General features: G+C 44.6%; 1 protein-coding gene across 1 annotated transcript in view; it reads left to right on the top strand.

The window, feature by feature from the left end:
- COL21A1 (collagen type XXI alpha 1 chain) overlaps positions 1 to 18701 on the top strand; it is a 386987-nt gene that overhangs the window by 76096 nt on the left and 292190 nt on the right. The window contains exon 2 of the mRNA XM_044289670.1: positions 17993 to 18099. Within this exon, the coding sequence (XP_044145605.1) occupies positions 18012 to 18099 (88 nt within the window). The 5' untranslated portion in view covers positions 17993 to 18011. The remainder of the gene's footprint in view (positions 1 to 17992; positions 18100 to 18701) is intronic.

Genomic DNA, 18701 nt, shown 5'->3' with positions numbered 1-18701 from the left:
AGAAAAAAGCTATGTGGAAAAATAGAAATGTAAAGGAAGCAATTAATGACAAAAAAAAAGTATTTGAATCACTAAATAAGAAAGGTAGCAAGGAAGCATTGAAAACTATAAAAAAGACAGAAACAGAGTAAAGAGAGTAAAACTAACCCTAAAAAGTATATATATGTATATAAATTGTAAAAAGTTTAAACCTGAAACTGATGGCTCCTTACATAATGAGGGAGGAGTTGTAGAGAGTGATGAGAAGAAAGCAAAGCTATTAAATATTTTTTTCACACTGTATTCACTGAGGAAAATTAAATATCAGATGAAATGCAGACTGTCAAAATTAACTCCCTATTAAAATGGGCTGTCTGACCCAGGAAGAAGTGCAGCAGAGTCTTAAAAATATTAAAATAGACAAATCACTGGGTCCAGATGGCATATACCACCATATCCTAAGAGAAGTAAGTGTGTATTAGACAGACTCTTATTTCTTAGCAAATGTGGTGCCAATATTTAAAAAGAGGTCAAAAACAGATACGGGTAACTATAGGCAGGTAAGTCTAAAATCTGTCATGGGTAAAATGTTTGAAGGTTTTCTAAGAGATGCTATTCTGGAGTATCTTAAAGAAAATAAGCATATAACACTGTATCAGCATGGCTTCATGAGGGATTGGTCATGTCAAACTAACTTAATCACTTTCTCTGAGGAGGTAAATTCTAGCCTTGACAGGTGTGAGTCAATATGATGGATGTCATATATTTTGACTTCTCCAAAGCATTTGATACTGTGCCACACAAAATGAGGGGCCTTAATGTATTTCTGGAGTGTAATAATATTACAGGTTATAGTTATTATGTAATGGTACAGGTCTGGTTCGGAGTCTTTTATTGCAACTACATCGGGTAATTGCGAGGCCGATATCGTAGTCAGGAGGAAGCCAGTGGCTGATGCACAAAATGGAACGTAAGTATTAGAGGAGTAGGCAAATACCGTAATCAAGAGGAAGCCAGTGGTTGATGCACAAGATGGAGCATCTGTATTAGCAGCAGAGCAGGAGAGGCTAGCTTGATTACAGGCTGAGAGCACAATAATCTCGCAAGGCAGGAATTGCAAGGCTAGGCTTAATTCGGATGTTCAATCAGGGAACACGGTGGAGTAAACTGTGGAGGCGGGAACTGAAACTAGAGGCACAGATGAAATAATGTGTGGATGAAAATATAAATATACATAAATCACTGAAAAGGTGCACCACAATAAGGCTACTTTCACACTAGCGTTCGTCGGTCCGCTCGTGAGCTCCGTTTGAAGGAGCTCACGAGCGGACCCGAACGCAGCCGTCCAGCCCTGATGCAGTCTGAATGGAGCGGATCCGCTCAGACTGCATCAGTCTGGCGGCGTTCAGCCTCCGCTCCGCTCGCCTCCGCACGGACAGGCGGACAGCTGAACGCTGCTTGCAGCGTTCGGGTGTCCGCCTGGCCGTGCGGAGGCGTGCGGATCCGTCCAGACTTACAATGTAAGTCAATGGGGACGGATCCGTTTGAAGATGCCACAATATGGCTCAATCTTCAGGCGGATCCGTCCCCCATTGACTTTACATTGAAAGTCTGGACGGATCCGTACGAGGCTATTTTCACACTTAGCTGTTATATGCTAAAAATAATGCAGACGGATCCGTTCTGAACGGAGCCTCCGTCTGCATTATTATGATCGGATCCGTTCAGAACGGATCCGATCTAACGCTAGTGTGAAAGTAGCCTTATATGCGACTGACCATACTGGCTAGACCCTCACGCTGATGTTAAAAGCTGAGACTTTAGCTAATATCTTCCAGTCAGGACCATATCAGAGCCCTGCGCACCAATGTACCTCAGTGTGGTGTGGGTCCTACCGCTACACTACCTATCGTGTGTGAACACAGTCTGATAGGTGCTAAGGACCGACACACAGCCAAGCTCCTACATACCTCCATAGTAAGATCACTAATACAATGGGAGGGAGGAGGAGGCTGCAAGCCTCACCTATAACAGGCCATGTGACACAGGCTACCAGGTGCACCAGAATGTTACCAATGACAAGCATTAGCACATTCAATACATGTAAAGAAAAATCACTGAATAAAGTGGCCTAAATGGGAGGAAATGCTCAACCCCAAACACTGTAGCTTGTTTATAATCAGGGGAGCAATTCCTCTGCAAGTGATCCATTGCTAACGGCAATCCCCAGCAATAATGCATACAATGGAGGATGACAGCAGCGGACCACATTCACCACAAAAACATCCTACACAAGATGAAATAAGAGATTTTGATATTGATTGCCTACCCTCAGGACAGATCTATATCAGATTGATGGAGGTCTGACTCCTGGCACCCCTGACAATCCTGTTTGAAGAGACTGTGGTGCTCCAAAGAGCACCTCAGGCTCTTCCTAGGCCAGTGATGTCACATTCATCAGTCACATGCCCTAGGTGCAGCTTACTCCCAATCATGTTTATAGGGCAGATCTGCAATATCAAGCACAGCTGCTACCCAATGGATGGCACTGTGCTTGGTAAACTGCGAGGAGGCCATGGTGCATAATTGATTGTGGCTAGTGTTGAGCGAGCACCAAAGTGCTTGTGTGCTCTGGCCGAACACATTGGTATGCTCGTGTGTTCTACCGAGCACCCGAACACAATGGAAGTCAATGGGAGAACCCCAGGCACCCCCTGCTCGGAAGAGAAGAGGGTGTCTGGTTCATAAAAAAAGGTTAGAAATTGATGAAAACCTTATCTAAATGGTTATGAAACAGCGTTAAGAGGATAGCTGGATGCATCTTAGACTCCTATTATGTATGACATACAATAGACAAATACACAAAGGCTATATGCCAAAAGCCAGGTATGTGCAAGCCATCAATCTATCTATGAGACAAAGCGCCAGCGCCGTTCACAAGATTGGCCGCGCCTGGGCATTTCATTCCCCATTATGGGCAGAGGCACAAGAGCGTTTAATGAATATGTGCCGGCCCATACATCTAGCCAGCCTTGTGCCTCTGCCCATAATGGGGAATTAAGTGAGCAGGCGCGGCACTGAATTTCTGAAGAACCTAGGGCGGGCCAGAGGGGTGAAAGGGGAGGGGTTTCATATGAAAAGCGACAAGGGTCCTGGGCACCGGCCACTTGAACGCCGCCCCTGGGCACCTTCAGAACCTAATTAACATATTCAATAAAAGTTTTTTTTTGCGAAAATAATCGACTGACAGATATACGGTAAGTAACATTCCAATATGGGAACTATAATGCAGATCATGGTGTTAGTGTTCTATAATGGTCAGTTTAGGTGAAAGACTCCCTTTAATGTTGTTTCCAAACCATTTTGATGGGGTTTCCATCAATTTCTAACCTTTATTTGTGAACAAGACACCCTCTCTTCTTCAGAGCAGGGGGTGCCTGATTTGATGCTCGGGTATCTTTTTTGACTTTCATTGTATTAAATTGTACTCGAGCACCCCAAGTATTCGGAGGAGTACTCAGATCTGCTGAGCATATCAATGCTCGAGCCGAACAGCAGTTCGGCCGAGCATGCTCGCTCAATGCTAGTTGTGGCTTATTGTGAGAACATAACATGGTTATTGCTTTTTGCATGTGTTGCTATTCTTGCACAATTATAGTTAAGGTAGGCAAACTATTGTCAAGTACCATTAGACTAAATTATAAAAAAAAAATTTAGACTATTGTAAACATTACACTGTAATAGAAAAATGTTCCTTGGCTAGCTCTGTGATTGTAATGTTAATATTTGCTGGTGAAGGAGAAAGAAAGAAAATATGACATTTCTTAATTTGGGCGTAAAGCCTGAGACATGGTTAAGAAATCAGAGGAAGAATTTTTACTAGCTGTACTTGATTTCCTCTAAAAAATTTAATTTGTTGATAATTTGGAAGCTTAGAACTGAAGAAGTATTATTAAAATTATATGTCAGTTGTAGAAGCCATCATTAGCATTTTAAATCATGCAAATGGTTCAGTGTGATTTTAGAATTCAAGCACCTTTAAAAGAGAGAGACTGATGATTAATGTCATATTTGACATATTTGACAACTTTTTTAAGCCAACATTTGGGGGAAGGGAGAGGGAAATTTTTTGGGACATGACCACTTACATTTTTTTCAGGTCACACCCATTTTATAGGTGTGACAGTCACGTACACTACACACAGGGGTGAGGATAGTGACCACTGGGCTCGACCCTCACCCCTGGCCCTGCCTTCTAGCCTCACAAGTCCTAATGACAGGGGACAACTAGACGGCAGTCCCTAACTTAGGATACGTGCTGGGAAGACAGACAAGACAAATAACGGAACGTGAATGGACCGGGTCAATACCTAGAGAGCTACGCAGTACTAAGGAATGAGCAGAAAATAGTCAGGAAAAGCTGAGGTCAAATACCAGGAGAGAAACTAAGTACAACAGGAGTCCGCAAAGAATCGTCAGGGTCAGGATACCAGGAGAGATGCGTAGTACAGGAGGAGCAGTCAAAGGATCGTCAGGAAACAGGATCAGGTAGTATTCAGTAATCCAACAAAATGCCAGGAACCTAGAATTAACAGGCAACCTGTGGCCAGCAGGCTGCCTGTATTTATAGTGGGGTCTGAGGGTCATGTGACGTGGCCAGCATCACATGACCGACAGACAGACAAGTCGAGCACCGAGTGATCAGCGCAGCGCTCAAGGCAGACCTAGTATCAGGGAGCCTCCCAGCTAGAAAAGCCGCCCTGGGAACGAGGCCACACACAGATCCTCGCTGCCGAAGCTACGCAGCAGGTCTGCGGCTGATGGGAGACCGAGTGCGCCTTTGGCGCCCTGTGACAATAGGCTTCCCCATTTGCATGGACACAGTCCTCGAATGAGTTTGTATTTTGTGGACAAGTCAGATGATGCAGTATACTGTTGCCACACAAATGAGACATTCATAAATTACAGCTTTCTGGTTGTTTCCAGGTGGCTTCAGCAGCACCCAGGAGATTTGCCAAAACCTTCGGGAGTTCTGAAGGTCTCTCATTTCCTTGCCAGTCTCTTGGAGGTTCTAGTAGAGTTGACAAATATGATTTTTAGAGATGAGCAAAGTTTTGAAATATTTGATTCCACAGCCAAAGTTCGACAAGAAATTTGATTTGTTATGAATTAATTTGTCACAAATCGCTATAAATCAGGCATACTGAGGCCAATCTGCCTAAAAGCAGTGTTTTCGAATCCGGCTTAAAAATGGATTTCAGATTGAATTGAAGTGTAGGTTAAATAAAACAGAAACTTTGTTTCTGTTTTAAAGAACACGCAGGTGGACCTGTTGGACAGTAAGCTGAAAAACAGTAAAATGCTGGTGTGAACCCACCCTAAGGCACATTCTTCCCACTTGGTGGCCAAATCTCAGTGTGAAGGCTTGGAAGTTACAGTTGCCTAACGCAGTATTTTTAACCAACTTGGGGGCCCAATCCCAATGTGCTGGCCAAGTGTCTAATACTTTTTATTAAAAGTAGTATAAATTAATGGACCCATGACAGAGTGGGGAGGGTGGCAGCAGCAGCAGTGGCAATAACAGTGACAATAGTGGACCCATGGCAGAGTGGGAAGGGTGGGAGCAGCAGTGGCATACAGCACAATATGATGTGGCATGCATATCTTTTTAAAAATGTATCAGTAGGCCAAGAAGCCCCATTGTAGAAATGAGAGTAGAGGCAGCAGGCTGTGGAATCAGGCGGGTGGCAGCATCAGAATGGTAGCAGCAGCATGTAGCCAGAAGTAATGGCCCATCTTGCAGACTACAGTATGGTCATTAGTGGCAGAATGATCTGTTCTGTTGTATCAGGCACCAGTGTCTGGAAATCCTAGTTATTCCACGCCTGAATCATCTTTATGGAGGTTAGTTTCTCAACATTTTGGGAGGAAAGTTCTCCTATGGGTAGCTATGCCCCTGCCACACTGAATATCCACACTGAATATCCACTCTGATGGCAAAGAGACTCTGGACTAATTCCGCCCCCCCCCCCCCCCCCCCCCCCCGCCAGTCATGGCAGTGGAGCATGAGTGCAGACATTCCCCTGGTCAAACCTTCCTGAGGAATGAAGATGGAGCTTGTAGGCAGTGACCAATTGACCACACAACATGTCTATAGTAGTCCATTTTTGCATCCCTCTGAGAAGATCTAAAAAAAAATGCACCCATTTTTAACCTATAGTGAGTGTTTAGCAATGTGGATAGCCAGAAGTCATCCCTCTACTGAATACTGACAATGTGGCTGTTACTACACAAACATGACGGCATGCATCTGGCCATTTGCACAAGAGACTCAGAAGGCCTCCCTGCCTCCATCTCCACTGCATACTTATACCATCCTGTTGGGGTCATCTGCGCCATCGTTGTCCTCTAGTTCCTCATGCTCATCCCTTTGGCAGATAAACCACCTAGTTATGTATAAAATTCTTGGGCATTTATGTCCTCCTTCTCGCTTGTCCTCATCCTTCTTGTCTGCTAGTTCATCCTCCTCAGGGCTTAGGTTTCACATTCGGGTGTGGGAGGGAAACACCACACCAAACATAGGAGGGAAAGGGGTGAGGGAATAAGGCCTGGAAACTAGGGAAAGGAGATAGACACCTCCTAGTATAACCCTAATCAAAATCCTGACTAACTACCAGTATGAACAGACCCCAGAGGTAGGTGAGTTCATACACAGGAATACCTAATGTCCTAACTCACCCTATAGGACCCTGGTACTAATGTCAGGACTGAGACAACCTGTTCTTTCAAAAGGAATGACAAACAGGATTCTCCCTCAGACCTTAATACAAATGACAGGGAAATACAACACACAGAACTCAAACAAAATACAAAAAGGGAAAGGAAAGTCTTAACTTCAAAGGAGCAATGGAAGCACCAGGAACTCCACCGAGATTCACACACCAGCAATCTAGAACTCATACAGGAGTTATAAACCGCGCAGCATAGTGGGAGAAGCAACTATAAATAAGGAAGGTTAAATGACCACATTAGCAACAACTAAGTCAAGAAGTGTGGCCATCAACAGAACAAATACAGATGCTGATTGATCCTCAAGGAAACCTGTCAGTTCAAATCATGTGTTGCCAGTCTCACCGATCTCCTGCCACCTGTCCCAAGAACGTCTGTGATATTAGGTGGCCATAAGATGTAAGCTCCATGTCTTATCTCCCCTCGTCAATCATATTCCTCAATATGGAGTGGAATTACATCATTCATCTCATAGTTCTGCCGACTGACAAATAAACGGCATGTGTCACACATGAGCTGCCTCTGGCTAAGATGGAAATTACACCAGGGAGTACACCTGTCCATCTGCTGCAGACAGAAATCATTGACTGCCTTCCTCTGCTCATACAGGCAGTCTAACATATCGAAGGTGGAATTCCAACAGGTGGAAACATTGCATATGAGGCGATGTTGGGGAAGAGCATTTTGCCTTTGCAGCTCAAGAAAAGCATGTTTTGCATGGTAAGAGTGGCTGAAGTGCATGCAGTTTCCTAGACATTTTTAACAGCACTTGCAGTCCATTAAAAGACTTGAGGAACCGGGTGACAATGAGATTGAAGATATGCACAATGCAGGGTTGCATGGGTCAGCCCTCCCTCATGCAAAGCAGACAAAATATTTTTCTCGTTATTAGCAACCATGGTTACTATCTAAATTTGGTGACGAGACAGCCAGCATTCAATTTCTGTAGTGATGACGCAGAGCAGTTCCTCCCCGATGTGGCTTTGTTCGCCCAGGCTGACGAGGTGCAGAACCACATGACAACACCTAGCTTTGCATAGGTGATATGATGGAGGACCACTGTGAACTGTGCCTAGAGGGGAGGGTGAGCTGTGAACTGTGCCTAGAGGGGAGGCTGAGGACAAGGGGGAGGATGAGGAGGCAGAGAAGGATATTGGCGCAAAAATCCCATGATTACAATGCGGAGACGGCATTGCCATCACCTGGCCAAGTGGCTAGTGTGCCTGATCTAGAACCACATTTACCCAGTGGGCTGTAAAGGACATATATTGTCCTTGACCATAGTTACAGCTCTACACATCAGCACTGGCATGAACTGTACCAGATGCTGACAGGGTCGAGAACTGGCCCACCTTCTGCTCAACAGGGCTGGTACAGCTTTTTTAGAGAAGTAATGATGGCTTGGGATTCTCCACCTTGGCTGGGCACAAGCCATCAGTTCTCTGAAATGTGCAGAGTCAACTACAGTACAGTAGCAGCTGCTACCACCATCGCTTCTTCTGCTGCTACTTGTGCTGGCTTCAGCATCATTTTTGCCACTGCCCATTCCTTTTGAGGTCCCAGGGAACTGTCTGTTGGCCATAGCGTATAACAACTGATTATCTATGATTATTGGTGCACTGCAGATCATACTTATATACAAGACAATAAATTAGACCTGCTAGTAGTACTGACTCATAGTAACTCTACAGCCTACAGAACGGATTAGCTATTAATATATGGGTGTATTGCACACTTATGTACACAGTGATAAATTGTAGCAGAGTCTATAGTTTAGCAGTCTCCTATGCTCTCCCTGCACTCTGCCTCTCCAATAGTGTTCTACATTCAGTTTGCAGCAATACTGTCCCTAGCGCATGAGCGTCTTGTCACGTATTTCCCTATGCTCAGCTCACAGGAAAATGGTGATGGCCGTGTGGGATCAGGGTTTAATAGGGCTCTGCCTAGCAGTGACATCCCAGGCTCCCTGTGGATTGACTGGCGGCACATCTTATGGGTGATCTTGCGTTTTTGGCCTTGTCTTCTCTACACTTACACTTTCACTTTTTAACAAGTGCAGCTGCCATTTTAGGAAAATTGATTCGTTACCACAAAGCGCAAGGAAATTCAGATTTGCTTACAATTGAAGTTTTCCCTGACTTTGGACCGAATTCCACTTTGACTGCTTTGCTTCGCTCAACACTAATGACTTTTGTTGATGCTTAGTAAGGCTATATTCACATTTGGCAGCTTTGTTGCAGAAAAACAACAAATTCAATATATTAACATGATGGATTGTTGATTTTTACATACATTTCTAGGAGAAATAAAAGAGGATCTACACAACATAGAGTTTTATGAAAACATGATCCAGGCTTGTTATTTCATAAAGAATACAAGTATTTGTTATAACAGGCAAGTCAGGAGAGGTGATATAGGTAGTTTTGAGTGAAGCCAAGCATCCGAAGTGGAATTCAGTCCTAATTTTAGAAAAAATATTATATTCTAAACTAAGCTGAATTTTCTTGCGCTTCATGGTAACAAATTATGGCTGGAGTTGTCTTAGGAACAACAGAAGCACAGAGTGATCTCATTACGCACACTGCAGGTCCTTCGGCAGGTCTTTTTCAATCAAGAGAGGAGAGGAGCGGACTGCCTCTGCGCAAGCAAGTGGTTGAGGTGAGTGATTTTTTTTTAAACCCATAAGGCCATATTGCACTAGTGTATTACTGTTTCTAACAGCCTTTAGACAGGTCCACTTCTGTCTAAGCGGGCGTTAAAAATGGTTCCATTGATTGATAGGCTGAATGGGGTTTTAACATAGCAATTTGTGACAAATGTATTTATTTCTTGCCAATAATTTTTTTTTAAACTTAACTCTTTTGTAGTGATAGGTCCACTTTAACGAACATCTGTCACCCCAATTTTTTTTTTACTCCTATGTAATTGAATAAATCATTTTTGAATTATATGAGCAATATATTTGCTCATATAATTTACATCGAGATTCTCCTGAACTTGAGCTGCAATTTTAACTTCAAAGTAGCTGCTCATTAATATTGATCATGAGTAGAGTTGAGCGGACACCTGGATGTTCGGGTTTGAGAAGTTCGGCCGAACTTCCCGGAAATGTTCGGGTTCGGGATCCGAACCCGATCCGAACTTCGTCCCGAACCCGAACCCCATTGAAGTCAATGGGGACCCGAACTTTTCGGCACTAAAAAGGCTGTAAAACAGCCCAGGAAAGAGCTAGAAGGCTGCAAAAGGCAGCAACATGTAGGTAAATCCCCTGCAAACAAATGTGGATAGGGAAATGAATAAAAATAAAAATAAAATAAATAAAAATTAACCAATATCAATTGGAGAGAGGTCCCATAGCAGAGAATCAGGCTTCACGTCAGCCACCACTGCAACAGTCCATTGGCATATATTTAGGCCCAGCACCCAGGCAGAGGAGAGAGGTCCCGTAACAGAGAATCTGGCTTCATGTCAGCAGAGAATCAGTCTGCATGTCATAGCAGAGAATCAGGCTTCACGTCACCCAACATTGGAACAGTCCATTGGCATATATTTAGGCCCAGGCACCCAGGCAGAGGAGATGTTCATTCAACTTTGGGTTGCCCCGCAATATAATGGTAAAATGAAAATAAAAAGAGGATTGAATAAGGAAGTGCCCTGGAGTACAATGATATATGGTTAAGGGGAGGTAGTTAATGTCTAATCTGCACAAGGGATGGACAGGTCCTGTGGGATCCATGCCTGGTTCATTTTTATGAACGTCAGCTTGTCCACATTGGCTGTAGACAGACGGCTGCGTTTGTCTGTAAAGACGCCTCCTGCCGTGCTGAATACACGTTCAGACAAAACGCTGGCCGCCGGGCAGGCCAGCACCTCCAAGGCATAAAAGGCTAGCTCTGGCCACGTGGACAATTTAGAGACCCAGAAGTTGAATGGGGCCAAACCATCGGTCAGTACGTGGAGGGGTGTGCACACGTACTGTTCCACCATGTTAGTGAAATGTTGCCTCCTGCTAACACGTTGCGTATCAGGTGGTGGTGCAGTTAGCTGTGCCGTGTTGACAAAACTTTTCCACATCTCTGCCATGCTAACCCTGCCCTCAGAGGAGCTGGCCGTGACACAGCTGCCTTGGCGACCTCTTGCTCCTCCTCTGCCTTGCCCTTGGGCTTCCACTTGTTCCCCTGTGACATTTGGGAATGCTCTCAGTAGCGCGTCTACCAACGTGCGCTTGTACTCGCGCATGTTCCTATCACGCTCCAGTGAAGGAAGTAAGGTGGGCAAATTGTCTTTGTAGCGTGGATCCAGCAGGGTGGCAACCCAGTAGTCCGCACACGTTAAAATGTGGGCAACTCTGCTGTCGTTGCGCAGGCATTGCAGCATGTAGTCGCTCATGTGTGCCAGACTGCCCAGAGGTAAGGACAAGCTGTCCTCTGTGGGAGGCGTATCGTCATCGTCCTGCCTTTCCCCCCAGCCACGCACCAGTGATGGGCCCGAGCTGCGTTGGGTGCCACCCCGCTGTGACCATGCTTCATCCCCATCCTCCTCCACCTCCTCCTCATCCTCGTCCTCCTCGTCCTCCAGTAGTGGGCCCTGGCTGGCCACATTTGTACCTGGCCTCTGCTGTTGCAAAAAACCTCCCTCTGAGTCACTTCGAAGAGACTGGCCTGAAAGTGCTAAAAATGACCCCTCTTCCTCCTCCTCCTCCTCCTGGGCCACCTCCTCTTCCATCATCGCCCTAAGTGTTTTCTCAAGGAGACATAGAAGTGGTATTGTAACGCTGATAACGGCGTCATCGCCACTGGCCATGTTGGTGGAGTACTCGAAACAGCGCAACAGGGCACACAGGTCTCGCATGGAGGCCCAGTCATTGGTGGTGAAGTGGTGCTGTTCCGTAGTGCGACTGACCCGTGCATGCTGCAGCTGAAACTCCACTATGGCCTGCTGCTGCTCGCACAGTCTTTCCAGCATGTGCAAGGTGGAGTTCCAACTGGTGGGCACGTTGCATATGAGGCGGTGAGCGGGAAGGCTGAAGTTACGCTGTAGCGCAGACAGGCGAGCAGCGGCAGGATGTGAATGCCGGAAGCGCGAACAGACGGCCCGCACTTTATGCAGCAGCTCTGACATGTCGGGGTAGTTGTTTATGAACTTCTGCACCACCAAATTCAGCACATGCGCCAAGCAAGGGATGTGCGTCAAACCGGCTAGTCCCAGAGCTGCAACAAGATTTCGCCCATTATCGCACACCACCAGGCCGGGCTTGAGGCTCACCGGCAGCAACCACTCGTCGGTCTGTTGTTCTATACCACGCCACAACTCCTGTGCGGTGTGGGGCCTGTCCCCCAAACATATGAGTTTCAGAATGGCCTGCTGATGTTTACCCCGGGCTGTGCTGAAGTTGGTGGTGAAGGTGTGTGGCTGACTGGATGAGCAGGTGGAAGAAGAGGAGGAGGAAGCCGAGTAGGAGGAGGTGGCAACAGGAGGCAAAGAATGTTGCCCTGCGATCCTTGGCAGCGGAAGGACGTGCGCCAAACAGCTCTCCGCCTGGGGCCCAGCTGCCACTACATTTACCCAGTGTGCAGTTAGGGAAATATAGCGTCCCTGGCCGTGCTTTCTGGTCCACGTATCTGTGGTTAGGTGGACCTTGCCACAGATGGCGTTGCGCAGTGCACACTTGATTTAATCGGATACTTGGTTGTGCAGGGAAGGCACTGCTCTCTTGGAGAAGTAGTGCCGGCTAGGAACAACATACTGTGGGACAGAAAGCGACATGAGCTGTTTGAAGCTGTCTGTGTCCACCAGCCTAAATGACAGCATTTCATAGGCCAGTAGTTTAGAAATGCTGGCATTCAGGGCCAGGGATCGAGGGTGGCTAGGTGGGAATTTACGCTTTCTCTCAAATGTTTGTGAGATGGAGAGCTTAACGCTGCCGTGTGACATGGTTGAGATGCTTGGTGACGGAGGTGGTGGTGTTGGTGGTACATCCCCTGTTTGCTGGGCGGCAGGTGCCAACGTTCCTCCAGAGGCTGAGGAAGAGGCCGAGGCGGCAGCAGCAGAAGAGGCTGAGGCGGCAGCAGCAGAAGAGGCCGAGGTGGCAGCAGCAGAAGAGGTAGCAGGGGGAGCCTGAGTGACTTCCTTGTTTTTAAGGTGTTTACTCCACTGCAGTTCATGCTTTGCATGCAGGTGCCTGGTCATGCAGGTTGTGCTAAGGTTCAGAACGTTAATGCCTCGATGTTCAGAATGTTAATGCTCTGATGGCACAGCGTGCAAACCACTCGGGTCTTGTCGTCAGCACATTGTTCGAAGAAGTGCCATGCCAGGGAACTCCTTGAAGCTGCCTTTGGGGTGCTCGGTCCCAGATGGCGGCGGTCAGTAGCAGGCGGAGTCTCTTGGCGGCGGGTGTTCTGCTTTTGCCCACTGCTCCCTCTTTTGCTACGCTGTTGGCTCGGTCTCACCACTGCCTCTTCCTCCGAACTGTGAAAGTCAGTGGCACGACCTTCATTCCATGTGGGGTCTAGGACCTCATCGTCCCCTGCATCGTCTTCCACCCAGTCTTGATCCCTGACCTCCTGTTCAGTCTGCACACTGCAGAAAGACGCAGCAGTTGGCACCTGTGTTTCGTCATCATCAGAGACATGCTGAGGTGGTATTCCCATGTCCTCATCATCAGGAAACATAAGTGGTTGTGCGTCAGTGCATTCTATGTCTTCCACCGCTGGGGAAGGGCTGGGTGGATGCCCTTGGGAAACCCTGCCAGCGGAGTCTTCAAACAGCATAAGAGACTGCTGCATAACTTGAGGCTCAGACAGTTTCCCTGGTATGCATGGGGGTGATGTGACAGACTGATGGGCTTGGTTTTCAGGCGCCATCTGTGCGCTTTCTGCAGAAGACTGGGTGGGAGATAATGTGAACGTGCTGGATCCACTGTCGGCCACCCAATTGACTAATGCCTGTACCTGCTCAGGCCTTACCATCCTTAGAACGGCATTGGGCCCCACCAAATATCGCTGTAAATTATGGCGGCTACTGGGACCTGAGGTAGTTGGTACACTAGGACGTGTGGCTGTGGCAGAACGGCCACGTCCTCTCCCAGCACCAGAGGGTCCACTAACACCACCACGACCATGTCCGCGTCCGCGTCCTTTACTAGATGTTTTCCCCATTGTTATCGTTCACCACAACAACAAAAATATTATTTGACCCAATGTATTGAATTCAAATTCAGGCCTTTTTTTTAAAGACAACTAACACTACCACTCTGGCTATCTATTTAGGTACCGTATTACACTAATACAGGCACAGCAGTAACCACAGATTTAGCTGACTATAAATTTGGGGACTATTATTTAGGCGCTGGGTGACAGGTATAGGTTTACTGACAGAATTAGACTTGAAAATGCACAGTAGCGTGTGTGTGAAGTTATTCAGAATGACCCTATGTGCACCTTGAATCTGATATACCCTTTTAGGGATAGATTTAAAATAGCTCTGATACAGCAGAAACCACTAAATTAGGAAATTGCTAAATTGGGAATTGAATTTCAACCCAGAACAAAAACTGTGCTTTGACGGACACTAAATAACTTGACCAGCCACAGCAGTAATGACAGATTTAGCTGGATATAAATTTGAGGCCTAGTATTTAGGCGCTGGGTGACAGGTATAGGTTTACTGACAGAATTAGACTTGGAAATGCACAGTAGCGTGTGTGTGAAGTTATTCAGAATGACCCTATGTGCACCTTGAATCTGATATACCCTTTTAGGGATAGATTTAAAATAGCTCTGATACAGCAGAAACCACTAAATTAGGAAATTGCTAAATTGGGAATTGTATTTCAACCCAGAACAAAAACTGTGCTTTGACGGACACTAAATAACTTGACCAGCCACAGCAGTAACGACAGATTTAGCTGGATATAAATTTGAGGCCTAGTATTTAGGCGCTGGGTGACAGGTATAGGTTTACTGACAGAATTAGACTTGGAAATGCACAGTAGCGTGTGTGTGAAGTTATTCAGAATGACCCTATGTGCACCTTGAATCTGATATACCCTTTTAGGGATAGATTTAAAATAGCTCTGATACAGCAGAAACCACTAAATTAGGAAATTGCTAAATTGGGAATTGTATTTCAACCCAGAACAAAAACTGTGCTTTGACGGACACTAAATAACTTGACCAACCACAGCAGTAACGACAGATTCAGCTGGATATAAATTTGAGGCCTAGTATTTAGGCGCTGGGTGACAGGTATAGGTTTACTGACAGAATTAGACTTGGAAATGCACAGTAGCGTGTGTGTGAATTTATTCAGAATGAGCCTATGTGCACCTTGAATCTGATATACCCATTTAGGGATAGATTTAAAATAGCTCTGATACAGTAGAAACCACTAAATTAGGAAATTGCGAAATTGGGAATTGTATTTCAACCCAGAACAAAAACTGTGCTTTGACGGACACTAAATAACTTGACCAGCCACAGCAGTAACAACAGATTTTGCTGGATATAAATTTGAGGCCTAGTATTTAGGCGCTGGGTGACAGGTATAGGTTTACTAACAGAATTAGACTTGGAAATGCACAGTAGCGTGTGTGTGAAGTTATTTAGAATGACCCTATGTGCACCTTGAATCTGATATACCCTTTTAGGGATAGATTTAAAATAGCTCTGATATAGCAGAAACCACTAAATTAAGAAATTGCTAAATTGGGAATTGTATTTCAACCCAGAACAAAAACTGTGCTTTGACTGACACTAAATAACTTGACCAGCCACAGCAGTAACGACAGATTTAGCTGGATATAAATTTGAGGCCTAGTATTTAGGTGCTGGGTGACAGGTATAGGTTTACTGACAGAATTAGACTTGGAAATGCACAGTAGTGTGTGTGTGTGAAGTTATTCAGAATGACCCTATGTGCACCTTGAATCTGATATACCCTTTTAGGGATAGATTTAAAATAGCTCTGATACAGCAGAAACCACTAAATTAGGAAATTGCTAAATTGGGAATTGTATTTCAACCCAGAACAAAAACTGTGCTTTGACGGACACTAAATAACTTGACCAACCACAGCAGTAACGACAGATTCAGCTGGATATAAATTTGAGGCCTAGTATTTAGGCGCTGGGTGACAGGTATAGGTTTACTGACAGAATTAGACTTGGAAATGCACAGTAGCGTGTGTGTGAATTTATTCAGAATGAGCCTATGTGCACCTTGAATCTGATATACCCTTTTAGGGATAGATTTAAAATAGCTCTGATACAGCAGAAACCACTAAATTAAGAAATTGCGAAATTGGGAATTGTATTTCAACCCAGAACAAAAAATGTGCTTTGACGGACACTAAATAACTTGACCAGCCACAGCAATAACGACAGATTTAGCTGGATATAAATTTGAGGCCTAGTATTTAGGCGCTGGGTGACAGGTATAGGTTTACTGACAGAATTAGACTTGGAAATGCACCGTAGCGTGTGTGTGAAGTTATTCAGAATGACCTTATGTGCACCTTGAATCTGATATACCCTTTTAGGGATAGATTTAAAATAGCTCTGATACCACTAAATAACTTGACCATCCACAGCAGTAACGACAGATTTAGCTGGATATAAATTTGAGGCCTATTATTTAGACTGGGATATGGCCAAAAAATAACCACACTATTGATGGTTAAATGCACTTGGTGTGACAGCTTGACCAACCACACTATTGAGGGTTAAATGCACTTGGTGACAGGCTCAGCTTGACCCTGATGTAGTATATGGCCAAAAAATAACCAGACTATTGATGGTTAAATGCACTTGGTGTGACAGCTTGACCCTGATGTAGGATTTAGCCAAAAAACAACCACACCATTGAGGGTTAAATGCACTTGGTGACAGGCTCAGCTTGCCCCTGATGTAGTATATGGCCAAAAAATAACCACACTATTGCTGGTTAAATGCACTTGGTGTGACAGCTTGACCCTGATGTAGGATTTAGCCAAAAAACAACCACACCTTGCGGGTTAAATGCACTTGGTGGCAGCTTGTGCTGGCGCACCACAAGACACAAAATGGCCGCCGATCACCCCAGAAAAAAGTGACTGAAAAACGCTCTGGGCAGCCTAAAAACAGTGAGAAATTCAATAGCAGCAGTTCAATCATCCACAGCTGCAGATCGATCTCTGACTGAAGTCTTTTGGAGGAGTTAATCACTGCCTAATCTCGCCCTAACGTCGCGGCTGCAACCTCTCCCTATGCTGATCAGAGCAGAGTGACGTGCGGTGCTACGTGACTCCAGCTTAAATAGAGGCTGGGTCACATGGTGCTCTGGCCAATCACAGCCATGCCAATAGAAGGCATGGCTGTGACGGCCTCTTGGGGCAAGTAGTATGACGCTTGTTGATTGGCTGCTTTGCAGCCTTTCAAAAAGCGCCAAGAAAGCGACGAACACCGAACCCGAACCCGGACTTTTACGAAAATGTCCGGGTTCGGGTCCGTGTCACGGACACCCCAAAATTCGGTACGAACCCGAACTATACAGTTCGGGTTCGCTCATCCCTAATCATGAGTAGATAATTTTGAAGATTCCTTTACATGCTGATAAGCCTCACAATTTCCTAATGTACTGTATTACAAATAAGGAAGTTCAGAATCTTTAATAGATTGCTTAAAGGGTGTATTCATCACAGTCATTATGGCATATCGACAGGAAGTGGCAAAAATGTCTGATCTACATATCTATATGTAGAATGGGAGTCCTCCAACAAATCAGATTTGTGTGGGGTGCTGGGAGTAAGTTATTTCCCCATATAAAAAGGGTTGTATGTGAAGAAACAAGACCTTTAAATGAAATATGATTCAGCATTTTATGTATACCTGTGTATATGTTGTAAGTTATTGAGGGCAACTCATGTAAAAATACCCTGTTTGAGCATATGGATATAAAATGAGTCTACTTGATAAGCACTCAACCAGAAAAAAAAAAACACTACAGAAAACTTTGCATTACCATGTGTTATATATAGCTCCCCTTTAATTTTTTATTACAGCAAAATGTATAGGTTCCAGCAACTTGTCCCAATGATAACAGCTGATAGCCGTAGAATTGTCGGAGAAGCTGAATAGAAAAAAATATCTTGTCTAGATGGGACAATTCCCTTTAAATATTTTATATAGAACTGTTATAAAGTATTAAATCATGTTTATTTGACTTTTCCATTCTTCATCTCTCCTTAGGTATCTATATTTTGTCTAGATGGCATGGGTAACTTACAAGCTTTCAACAATTCTGATACTACTGCTTCGATATTGGGTTTCATCAGAAGATGGTGAAATACGATCAAGTAAGGAAAACATTACATTTGAGGCTTAAACATGAAAAGTTTTCAATTTTAGATTTATCTTAGCTTTAGATATTTATTTAACATTCCTTGCAATGTATAGTTCTGTGACCAAAAATTAATATAATGTTTTAATTGAAATACCTTTTCAGTTTTCAGTGGAGTTATTATTCCAAAATACGCTTGTGGCTTTTTTTATGTGCTAGGATATTAAAGCGTCAATAAGTGTAGAAAAGAAGCTGTTACCCCTAGAAACAAATCTGTTTGCAGCATTCAAAAGTTTTTGAGAAAAGAGGCCAAATGGCTATGGATTAAGTACTTGTTGCTGTGAGTAGCTAACACACTTGCCTTGGACTATTCCCTCAAAGAATATGGAAATTGGGAATACTGGAAGGAACACTCTGGTCAAAAATGAAAAATCAGCAATCTTACAGTGCTAATCTATGTTCCCTATTTTTACATTGTAAAGGCTTTGTGCTGCCTTTTATTTCTCATTATTATATATAGTATTTACCACACTGTAAGTGGCTGCTATCCTCAAGAGTTTGAACAAGATAATTAATAATTCTGTATATATAGATGGTGTAAAATAAAACATGGAAGGT

Source organism: Bufo gargarizans, chromosome 4, assembly GCF_014858855.1.
Source record: "Bufo gargarizans isolate SCDJY-AF-19 chromosome 4, ASM1485885v1, whole genome shotgun sequence".
Lineage (NCBI taxonomy): Eukaryota > Metazoa > Chordata > Amphibia > Anura > Bufonidae > Bufo > Bufo gargarizans.
Note: the sequence above shows the minus strand (reverse complement) of the source record. Positions and strands in the feature narration are given on the sequence as shown.